The sequence below is a fragment of the Globicephala melas genome, chromosome 9, assembly GCF_963455315.2.
Source record: "Globicephala melas chromosome 9, mGloMel1.2, whole genome shotgun sequence".
In the NCBI taxonomy this organism is placed as follows: domain Eukaryota; kingdom Metazoa; phylum Chordata; class Mammalia; order Artiodactyla; family Delphinidae; genus Globicephala; species Globicephala melas.
Window position 1 is genome coordinate 73,872,073 of NC_083322.1, and position 12,283 is coordinate 73,884,355.

General features: G+C 42.1%; 1 protein-coding gene across 6 annotated transcripts in view; it reads right to left on the reverse strand.

Annotated features, from left to right (window-relative positions):
• Window positions 1-12,283, reverse strand: part of RAPGEF5 (Rap guanine nucleotide exchange factor 5) — a 235,975-nt gene that overhangs the window by 12,717 nt on the left and 210,975 nt on the right. For all 6 annotated transcript variants that reach the window (XM_030857070.2, XM_060304704.1, XM_060304703.1 and 3 more), the window contains 4 exons: window positions 10,834-10,924; window positions 6,714-6,764; window positions 5,939-6,026; window positions 257-321 (listed from right to left, as the gene is read on the reverse strand). In XM_030857070.2, coding sequence (XP_030712930.2) covers window positions 257-321; window positions 5,939-6,026; window positions 6,714-6,764; window positions 10,834-10,924 — 295 coding nt within the window. The remainder of the gene's footprint in view (window positions 1-256; window positions 322-5,938; window positions 6,027-6,713; window positions 6,765-10,833; window positions 10,925-12,283) is intronic.

The following is a 12,283-nucleotide window of genomic DNA, read 5'->3' on the forward strand; positions in this document are numbered from 1 at the left end:
TACACTCAACCACTGACGTCAATCGAATGAAGTTCCGTTTTCAAAAATAAAAAGCAGATTTTCATATTTGGCCCCAGAACTTGCCAGCACACTTATTTTTAATTGGAACGCACTGTATTGATAATGCACAACATGCAGCAGATAGATCACCGCGCGTTCAGAGGAGAAAAGCACCTAAACCATTTGTTTCTTGGCGCAGAAAAGCATACACTTCCCTTACAGTGGGAAAAAGGAGAAATAGTGAAGTTTTACATACCAGTTTTTCAAAATTGACAAGATTATCCAAAAATGTTTTATTTCCTTCATGAATGAACGTTACATCTGAAAATTAAAAACAAAAAGAGATATGTACCATTAGGAACGGATCATGACTCAGAGTTGAAGAGGTATAGATGCAATGCAGCTTATTAATTTTTCTTAAACATTATGGATTATTTCATGCAATTGACCAGGCAACTTGAAATGGAATCTCAATAGTATTTGATGTGAGGGGGCATAATGTATGCATGTGGAGAGAAAACATTATAACACTCATGCAAGTATGTATCTTGCTTTTACATTGCAGGCTTTGACTTCAACCTGCTTAATATCCACTAACACTATTCTATCACTTAACTGGTCCATATGTTTTTAGGTCAGAACACCGAGCAGAAAAGAACTGAACCCCCAGAAACAAAAAGGATTTTAATATTTATGTGTTTGCTTTTTAACAATCCCTGGCAAAGTATACGGATCTGTTTTACTTAAAGCATTAAGGTTTAGATTTGAATGTTTAGATTTTTGGTTTTCAAAGCCAGGGCCTGACTGCGTATCTGAAGTGAATGAGGAATGGGACAGGTTTGGAAAAGGCAAGATTTCTGGGCCTATTCACTGATGAAAACAACATAAGGAAAGTAGGATGAAGATACATTTTCAGAGGACGGGAATGTTAATTTTGTTTGAGCCTCACTGCATTTGAAGTGAAAGAAGATATTCAAATAAAAATCTCCTTTTGGTCGCAAAACTGACTGGAGTGTCTCTTCAAGAGACAAGGATTAGTTACAATAATAACAGCAACTGAAGCTCTGAAAGGGGGTGGCTTATAAGAACTCAAATCAGAGGGTCAGTGACTGAGCATTAGGGAATCCTCACAGTGGAGAATCAAAGTAAGAAATATACTACAATTTAAAGAACATGCAAATAATCACAGACATGGAGGACAAACCAAATGAACATCATTTTCAAAAATCTTGTTAAAATAACATGATATAAAGAGGGAAACGAACAGATTAAAATTCCTCTAAATAGAAAGGAAAAGCATTTGCATTTAATCAAGACTTTGATTCTGCTGGTCCCTATGGGGCAATTACGAGATAGGTGCTTGGGAAACCTGCCTGCAACACACCCAGCCGCTGAGCTTTGACTGCCCACCAGGGGGCAACACCAGTTCCACAGTTACAGACTACACTGAAGACGACCCTTTTCTCATGGCATTCTTTATTCACAGCTTCCAGCCCCACCAGACTGCAACGTTTTCCTAAGTTTTTTCCCCTTGATTTTTTTTTTTAAACTGATGTCTTAGCAGGGAAGCAATTCACAATTACACAGTCATCTGACAAACTCTCTGGTTATTTTCTTTCACTGTTTTGCTTTCAGAATAGAATTGCAAGCTTTCAACCTCTGACACAATATTTAGAGAAAGAGTAGCCAACACAGTTAGCTTGTACCTTGTTTGTACAGCAAGCAAAGCACTGTGTGTACTCTCTCTACATTAAACACCACCTACGAGCCTAGTAACTCCTCACTCGCGGAGAATTCGGATTACAAATGCCCTGTCAGAGTTTCTTGGTCCATTTCCCCAGTGTTCCAAGGTTTGTCATCCCCTCCCTATGTTCCCAAAGATGATGATAATAACGCAGCTTATATTTATTACCAGCGTCAGACATAGCATTAACTCATTTAATCCTCACAAAAGATTATAAGGTAAAAGCCCTAGCAGGAAAAGAATGTGAAGAAAGGATGGTCCAAAGAACAAGCACAGCTGGCCCATGATCACAGCTCTAAGTCTCAGAGCCAGGACCCAAGCCCAGGCAGCCTGCTTGCTCTCTCCACGGTGCCTCTCTGGTACCCGAAAGGACTTGGACATTTCTGACCACCCGTTACAGCCACCTTGCTGAATTCATGGGAGACGGGGGCCTCTGCAACTTTTACAGTGTTTCCTTTGTCCCTCTTTCTATCTCCTCCCTCTCCTCTGCGTGGGTGATCTTGCTTAATCTCAACTCTCAAGGACTTGTCGAGGTCAGCGCATGAGGACGGCAGCTCTACTGAGGGTGGGGGGCTGTTAGGCTGATGCTGGCCTGAGGATAAGGCAGGGAAGGTGTGTCTGGCCAGGTGGGGAGGCAAGAGGGGCTGGAAGGGGCTGCTGCCCAGGAGAAGGGGGTCAAATGGCTGAAGGTTTTGATGCAGATGAATGGCAGGTGTGTGATGAGGCAGGTGTGAGAGGGATAAACCAATACAGGTGGTTGAGCTCAAAAACGGGGGTCTCAGAACCTAAGTCATGGGCTGTGAAGCAGTTCAGGGCACCCACCAGGTTCAGAGTGCTAGAAATGAGCAACTACCAGACTCCTTTATCTGGAGACATCTGAACACGCTCCTAACACTTCATGTAACAGGACGGGGGATGAAAGGACTCCGTTTGAAGAGATGGCAAGTGAAAGAGAAGGAAAAAATATACAAGCACCTCAACATTCTATTTATTTAAACACCCCGCAAATGTGCAATAATAATCTGTGCCCCAAGATACAAACACGACCTCAGTTTACCTTCAGACACCTGTTGATTATTCACTCTACTGGAAGGACTACCATCTCCCAAAACGCCGTGATACAGATTATTCAACTGCTTTTGACCTTTAGCTCAGCTGGATCCTTTCCCCAACACTTACTTAGGGTTTCTCACTACTTTCTGAACTGGATTCCACAGTAGGGGGGGAAAGTAAATCAGAAGTAAGAAATTCACTGGGAAGTAGAAAAGCTGATGGCTGGAAGCATTTTTAGGTTACCTGCTCACTTGATAATCTGCGTGGTATTGGGAATTGACTGTCTCAGAAAATGAAACATGGGAGCCCTAATCCTTCTTAACACCCAAGGAGTTCAATTTGGTCTCTTTCTGTAACCAAAAGCAATGCAGAGCAGGAGGCACAAGAGGGGAGGGCTGGGAAGTTTTCATGAAATGTTGGTTGCTCTAGTTTACAGCAAATTTTAAAATAATTTTGCATTTAACAAAAGCTAAGAATGTCATTTATGTTTTCCAAAATGTCTTACCTCAGACGTGATACACCCATATTTAAAAGTTTCATCCTGTTTTCCTTTGGAAACTATTTCAGACAAAAATAGTACCTTTAAATGCAAGAGAGTACTAACGTTGTTTTATAATGACAAAAAATTAAGATGAAGGAAAAACAAGTGCTTCTTTAAACTCGAGCTTCTAATGAAAAAAAGTTTAATTTACTAGTGTGAATGAGAGAATGTATTTTCAGTAGAAAAAAGGGAAATTCGAAAAGCTGCTCAACATCACTAATTATTAGAGAAATGCAAATCAAAACTACAATGAGGTACCACCTCACACCAGTTAGAATGGCCATCATCAGTAAATCTACAAACAATAAATGCTGGAGAGGGTGTGGAGAAAAGGGAACCCTCTTGCACTGTTGGTGGGAATGTAAACTGATACAGCCACTATGGAGAACAGTATGGAGGGTCCTTAAAAAGCTAAAAATAGAATTAGCATATGACCCAGCAATCCCACTACTGGGCATATACCCTGAGAAAACCATAATTCAAAAAGACACACGCACCCCAATGTTCACTGAAGCACTATTTACAATACCCAGGTCATGGAAGCAACCTAAATGCCCATCGACAGACGAATGGATAAAGAAGATGTGGTACATATATACAATGGAATATTAGTCAGCCATAAAAAGGAATGAAATTGGGTCATTTGTTGAGACATGGATGGATCTAGAGACTGTCATACAGAGTGAAGTATGTCAGAAAGAGAAAAACAAATATCGTATATTAACGCATATATGTGGAACCTAGAAAAATAGTACAGATGAACCGGTTTGCAGGGCAGAAATAGAGACACAGATGTAGAGAACAAACATATGGACACCAAGGCAGGAAAGCGGCGGGGTGGGGGTGGTGGTGGTGGGATGAATTGGGAGTTTGGGATTGACATGTATACACTGATGTGCATAAAATTGATGACTAACAAGAACCTGCTGTATACAAAAAAATAGAAAAAACCTATTTATTAAAAAAAAAATTTAAACACACACACACACACAGACAAAAGAAAAAAGGGAGATTTGTTTTGCTGCCGACAAAGAGGTCTAGATAAACTCAGTATAGCAGAAAATTGCATCCAAGCTAAGACGTAAGTGTGAGGCACCTGACTGCATTAAGTACCTTGGGGGAAAAACCACTAATGTATAGCAGAAAGCTCAGCTCATATCTAATTAAGTTAACGGGACATTGTCGACTGTTTTCTCATTACCTTAAAAACATCCACTGTTTCAAAATTTTGTCTTCCTAAAATCAATTCCTTTCCCAGATCTGTCTTCGCTTCCTAGTTTTCCTCTTTGTGTCTAAATAATTCTAAGTGTCACTTCCCACAGGCCACCACCCCCGCTCTCCAGCTGGTGTTTTATTTTAAATAAAACTCAGGAGACTGAATAAACTTATCTTAGAAATAAACATGAAAAATTAAATGAACTTTTAAGTTGGTATTCTGGCTTTACAATCTCTCCTTATTTCATCCATTTACATTTCGCAGAACCTTTTGAGCTCGAAGGAAGCATTCTGTGTGACTCTCAACTGTCCTAATCCATTATTGTTTCCCAGAAAGTCTTGCTTTATACTAGATGAAGATTGAATAAATAGCTGCAGGGATGCATAGCAACTCAACACTTCTCCAAGCTCTGGCTGTTCTTGAGAGAAGCCGAAAAGGGAGCATCAGCTTCATTGCCAGTGGGGCTGGCGATGGGCGGAGGTGAGGGAGGAGACGGCCAGGCCAACCAGCAATCCAGTTCCCAGGTATTTCACTTCCAGAATCACATTTATGGGTGTAGGCACCGGGGACTGAGCCAGCAGAATTTACAAGCTTCTGAAGGGTGAAGGCAATCTAAAAGAGTATTCCTATAATCCCTTGGAAAGAATGAAAACACAGCCAAGAAAAATGACCAACCCGCTTTTCCTGGAAAGCACACAGATATACTAAATGTCAGGAGCATAGGCCAGATGAAAAGGAACTTCCCTTTCATTAATCCCCCGGGTCTGAAAGAGACCCCTGAGAGCGTTAGTAAATTTAACTAACATGTTTCATGATGAATGATCTGGCGCTCTCTACAGAAGACAAGTTAGTTGACTAACTTGGAGCCGTCAGATACCTTCCCAACTGGATTCACTCCTGGAAAGAAGGAAGTACATTCCCTACCAAAATTGTTCATACGCTACACTGCCTGGGTTGACCAAAGGTACTTCTCACACAGCAGCAGGCCACGGGTTGAATCTCTGAAATTTAAGCTGCAAACGTAGACCGGGACTGATCACTGTTTGGATTCTTTATGCCAGCCTTATTCTTGGTTGAATTAAGTGAACTGTAGACTCAAATAAGACGATGCTTAAAGCAGAGTAAAGTAAAAACACAAACGTTTCCAGTGCCAAGTTCTGTGAGTCAATCGAAAACACTTTGATGTCTGCTTAAGTACAATTAAGTATTTTAAGCATTTCAGAAATAATTGAACATTTGAAAAACAATCACAAGCCAACACAGTTAGGTCTGAATGTCAAAATTACTTTAAAGAAATAAACTGAGATTCCTTTTCTAGCCCTCTGTAGAGTGATACATTTCTGGAAGATGGAATTACATAGCATAAAAGATAGAAAACCATTACCTTTAAGCAATAAGGGCATGAAAGGGATTTTGGGCGGCTTCATCTTTTTGAATGCATCTCGGTAGGCTTTGTGATTCAGGGAAGGATCCTGCCGAACCAAGAAGATTACAAAGAGAAAGAAAAATCAATGCACTATAGAAACAATTCTAAATCCACTTTTACTATACCATTTGAACATGATTTAGATATAGAGTGGTTCTTCCTAAGAACAAAGTAGATAAAGGTTTCCTAGGAGAATTAACTCACTAAATTAGGGCAGGAAATCTAGGCAATGAATGAAAGTCAAGTTATTGGTTGACAAGAATGGGAAATGACTGCAAAAGACAGACACCTTTTGATTGCCCTATTATTCTTCCCTCAAACAGGTTCCTTAAGTACAGTTTCTTCTCCATAGTTTCTGCCATGAGGTAACCCCACAGCCTTTTGTTAAGCACACTGCAAAGAAAAACTGCCCTCGTAATGCACAGATAATGCAGAGAAAACAAGAGAACAGTTTTATTGTGATCTGAAAAGAGACTGAAAATTGAGTATACTTAAAAATCTGCCTTCTGAATATCATACCAAGAGGACCAGTCTCACTACCTTTTTCCATGGAGAGGAAGAAGTGTTAACTTGCTTCACTCCGTAAGAAGCAAAGCTACATTTTCATACACAAGTGAACTAGTCTAAGCTACCTGACACGGTAGAGTGCAGATACCGACTACTGAAATCTAGAAAGAAATTGGACACCAGCAATCAGTTTGAAGAATAAGTCTACTCCGGCTCAACTACTTACTGTTAAACTTTCAAGTTCAGAAAAAAGTTTCTTAAACTTCCCAGGGATTTTCTAAAAACAAACAAACAAAAAAGAAAAGGTCAAAAGAAGTCAGTTATTTTGAGAGGCACTAAGGGAAATGTTCATTAAGTTGTGTTATATCTGTCACATTTCTGAACATAAATAGCTCTATCATCTGGTTCTACCCTGATTGCTTCTCATTATGCAGTTTTCATCATTCCCAGTTTAAAATAAGTAACAGCCACATGAATCGGGAATCCAGCTGGTTAAACATTCCACACACTGGTGATCTTCTAATAAAAACTTGGATTTTGGTTCTGTATCTTACCTCTGACAAATGCTCTCACCTTTTTTTTCTTTTTTTAACTTATTATTTTTGGCTGCTTTGGTTCTCCGTTGCTGTAAGCAGGTTTTCTCTAGTTGTGGAGAGCGGGGGCTACTCTTCATTGCGGTGCATGGGCTTCTCTCATGGCGGTGGCTTCTCTTGTTGTGGAGCACGGGCTCTAGGCACGTGGGCTTCAGTAGTTGCAGCATGTGGGCTCAGTAGTTGTGGCTCGTGGGCTCTAGAGTGCAGGCTCAGTAGTTGTGGCCCACGGGCTTAGTTGCTCCGCGGCATGTGGGGTCTTCCCGGACCAGGGATCGAACCCGTGTCCCCTGCATTGGCAGGTGGATTCTTAACCACTGCGCAACCAGGGAAGCCCTGCTCTCACCTTCTTAAACAGTCTTGCTGAGTGGGAAATAATAACGTTGGTTGATGCTTTTTGTATAAATGATATAATTGTGTTTCACAGCAGAGGGCTAAATAGTGAAAGCCCATGAAAACCCTAAATGATGAAGCCTGCACTTGGATGGATAGAATCACTGAACTGTAAAGATCACCAACTGGTGGCATGAAGATTCACAGAGGATGGAAACATAGGTCATCTTCCCAAATAAAAATTGGGGCCTAAGGAAGAAGGGCCTGGAATTTTCCAGCCTGCCTTTATTTATTAATAAATTTATTTATTTTTGGCTGCGCTGGGTCTTCATTGCTGCGTGCAGGCTTCCTCTGGTTGCGGCGAGCAGGGGCTACTCTTCATTGTGGTGCGCGGGCTTCTCATTGCAGCGGCTTCTCTTGTTGCAGAGCGTGGGCTCTAGAGTGCAGGATCAGTAGTTGTGGCTAATGGGCTCTAGAGTGCAGGCTCAGTCGTTGTGGTGCACGGGCTTAGCTGCTCCGTGGCATGTGGGATCTTCCCAGACCAGGGGTCGAACCCGTGTCTCCTGCATTGGCAGGAGGATTCGCTTTTTTTTTTTTTAACATCTTTATTGGAGTATAATTGCTTTACAATGGTGTGTTAGTTTCTGCTTTATAACAAAGTGAATCAGTTATACATATACACATGTTCCCATATCTCTTCCCTCCTGCGTCTCCCTCCCTCCCACCCTCCCTATCCCACCCCTCTAGGCGGTCACAAACCACGTAGCTGATCTCCCTGTGCTATGCGGCTGCTTCCCACTAGCTATCCACTTTACGCTTGGTAGTGTATATATGTCCATGCCACTCTCTCACCTCGTCACAGCCTCCCCCTCACCCTCCCCATATCCTCAAGTCCATGCTCTAGTAGGTCTGTGTCTTTATTCCCGTCTTACCCCTAGGTTCTTCATGACCGTTTTTTTTTTTTTTCTTAGATTCCATATATATGTGTTAGCATACAACCACTGCGCCACCAGGGAAACCCCAGCCTTCCTTTAACATGGTGAAGTGAAAAGCTAGATGCCTCAGAGTAAGTCACTCTGAATTTGAATTCTGCCCCTTTCTAGCTGTGCGTCTGCAGTGAGTCTCCACGTTGTCTGACTGAAATGGAGATAACTCACAGGCAGTGTACAGTCTGTGGTCGGTGCTCAGCAAACTCCAGCTATTAACACTTATGACTGTTCTAGAAGATTTGTGAGATTTTCTGTTCCTAAAACAAATCAGAATAATGAGGTAGACCCCACAATAGACTTCTAAATTATTCAAAATGATCACATTGATAATTTTGCATCTGGACAGCACACAGGCTGTGTGATCTGGCAGCTACTGTCACACACACCAATACACGTGTATTAATAAATTAATAATAAATTTTATTAATTAATGAAAGACAAATCAAATGAGAAGGTAAAACACAGACACCTGCAACTGATGGCAATTGCTCCTCTGAGCTGCGTATCTTAGTCTGTTGGATATTCCACACGAATATCCCGGTGTCATCTCAAACTCAACATACCTAAAGCCAAACTTGTCTACTCCAGGGGTCAGTCGTGGGCCAAATCTGACCATCTGCTTTTGCAAATAAACTTTTACTGGAGCACTGCCATGCTCATCATTTATCAACTAACCATAGCTGCTCTTGCACCTCAATGCCAGAGTCGAGTCACAGCGGTGGAGACCACATGGCCTGCACAGCCTAAAAGTATTCACTATCTGGCTCTTTCCCCAGAATGTCTGTTGACCTCTGTCTTAGTTCCTTAAACCGACTTCTTTTCCTATACTGCCTATTCAGGACAGTGCGATCACTTTCCAGGCCTAGAGACACGGAGCTCACCTCTGCGAGGGAGGCCCACCCCAATGCCCCCAGCAACTCCCGACTCAACTTCCAAGGCCCTGCTGCTTAAGGCTTTTCAGCCACCCTGAGACAGCATGATTCCTCCATTGCTCTGCTGGGGTCCGCCTGGAACCAGTTCAAGACCTTCTTGACCACAGCACACCCTGTGCTAATCTGGCCACGTTCCACCTGCCACGGCATTGATGCAGAGCTGCGCACGTGGCAGGCGGTCACTGTGCACGTGAAATACACACTATGTGAATTTCACTGAATTGTTCTCCTTTCAGTGTTTGCAGATCAAGCCTTCTTTCTGTGTATAATTTAAAATTCCACTCTCCTCCCCGGACCCTTGCTAGCCACTTGTTTTCCTCCTGCTCTGATCAACTGTGGCTTTTTTTGCCCACCTCCTTGAATCTCATGAAGTGTGTGCGCATCTGGTTTGCTTAACCAGAGATGCAAGCCTTTTGTCGCTTTTCTTTTGAACCCCTTTAAGGAGCACTGACCCTGACCCTCAGGTCACCACCGCACATTCCATCAGAGTGTGGCCCCTGACGAAAGAAGGTGAACCCCAAAGCTGCCCACAGACCGTCGCTGAGATGGAATGTGAGAAAAACAACAGTCGGCCTGTCAGCTTCTCTCCTGCAGGAGTGTGAACGGGGGACCATGAAGAGTGCAGGGTAGGCAGGAAGAACAGCTGAATCTGAGAGGGTGGGGAGAGGCCGAGGGAGCCGCAGCGAGCCACAGCAGGCTGGACCCGTAAGGGAGAAGACTTGACGGTGAGAGAGAAAGGACGAGAGAGAGAAATGGTACGGGGAATTAGGTACACAGTCAGTAGCGAATGGAGAGAGAAAGAAACGAAAGCCCAAAGAAAGAAGGCGTTGGAGTCATGGGGGAGGCAGAGGGCCCAACATCCGTGTCTGGCTACATTTAGGGACACCCCAGTTTCCATTCTTCCCACGCAGACCCTCAGAGTCCACGTTTCAGAACGTGCGCTAACTTGAGTGGCCCTCTCCCACCTCGAACCCAAACAGCCTTCATCATACAGCCCTGACAGGCAGAGCCAGGACTGGGGAGGCCCGAAACTTAAAACATTTTGTGAGTCCTCTTTAGGAAAAAGGAATACAAAATTACTTTTGCAGATTTTGTAAAGATATCCATCATCCACATGAACATACTGCCAGAGGCCCCACAAGTGAGAAGACCGGTAGCTTAAATTCATTAGCATCTCTGCTTCTGGACACACAGGTGAGCTTTTGAAATGACCAACAGGGAACTGTAACCATGCCATCACGGGAGAAAAGCAGAAAACTAATTCTAGCTGGGAAGCATTTTACAAGTTGTGTTTCTTTCATATATATTATAGAACCATTTTGAAGACGATTTGATGAAAATAGCTCCTGACGACTTGAGACACTAATTTTTTAACATTTTTTTCTAGTGCTACATATCTCATTTAAACCGTTTATTTTAAATAAAGACTGTTAGCTGCACCACTTCCTGTTCAGTTTTATTTGTCCCCAACTCCACCCTCCGTATGGACCCCCAGGGCTCACCTCCCAGGTCTGGGACAGCCGGCTGACAGAAGCAGTGTTGAGACCCATCACAATAGCAAAGAAAGAATTCAGGTTTCTCTGGGCTTTGCAGCTATGGAATAAAAGAAAGCAGAAGGCACTCTGAGGCAACGTCCTTTCACCAGATGATCACAAAATATAAAGCTGCCAAGACTCTCCCAGGCCACAGAGTTCAACCTCTAGGGCAGGGTTGAACTCTGCTCTGTGACCTACACAGTCTCGGCTGTCCCTGTGGGATGGGGCGGTATCCCCTCAACACAAATGAAAGGATTCCAAATGCTTCCTTACCTTTAGGAAAAGATCTGTGTTCTTGATACCCTCTGGATACTTCAAAAGATTCCTCCCTTTTAAAAATCTATTTTGGATGCATTGACAGTTTTAACTGAAAGCTCTTATATTCATATTTCTGTATATATCCCATACTCATTATAACAGCCCCTGATTCTGTATCTTTAATCTGTATGTTGTCTTTCTTTTTTGAGAAACAAGACCCTCTTACCTCACAGGGCCCTCTCCCGTTACATTTAGACATATTTTCTTTGCTCTCAACAAAATAGCTATGTTATGTATGTATTTAAAATACGGCATATATTACGGGGACGCTGACTCACATCTCTCATTTAAGGAATAAAGGAAATAAAATGCAAAATAAGACCATGTTGAGCTCCATTCACTCTGGAAGGTTATATGCTCTGCAGAGCGTCAATCTTGCCCTTCAACTTAATCAGTCAAAACTCCATTAATTTTCAAAGCCAGCAGAGGGGCTTGATGCAGCAGAGGGAGGGTGGGCCTCCAGGTTGGCCGGAACAGCCTGTGAATTCCAGATATTCCTTAATCTAGGATGTATTAGAAAACGACTTCTCTGAGGAAAGATTTAAAAATTTAAAAATTACCCTGATTTAATAATTAAATATGAAAAAAGATGAAAGTGCTTAGCAGTAAGCCAGAGGCATAAAAAGTCCCTAGTGTGTGTTGATCGAGCTGCCCTCACATGTCATCTCTTCCATGACATCTCCATCAATGTCTCAAATGGAATTTGGGAACAGTGTATATACAACTCTGCATCCCGAGTTCTCAGTTTTATACCATGTTATATAATATATTATGGATTCTTCACTGTTATCATTAATGGTTATAGAACACTTCATCAAAAACGTATTTCATAATTTGTTTACTTATTCCCTTGTTGTAGACATTTAATCTATTTTCAATTCAATACAATTCAAAGCAATGTAAAATGCTACAATAAATACCTTCTGTGAAAAAAACTTTTTACTGTATTTATGATTTTCTAAAATTAAGTTAGACTTCCAGTCATTACATGATTGATCAAAAGCTATCATGACTTTAAAGGTTCTCAACACATATTAAAAACTTCTGTCTCTCAAAACTATACTGATTTCCAGTCGCACAGGTGTGTACAGGAGCATTG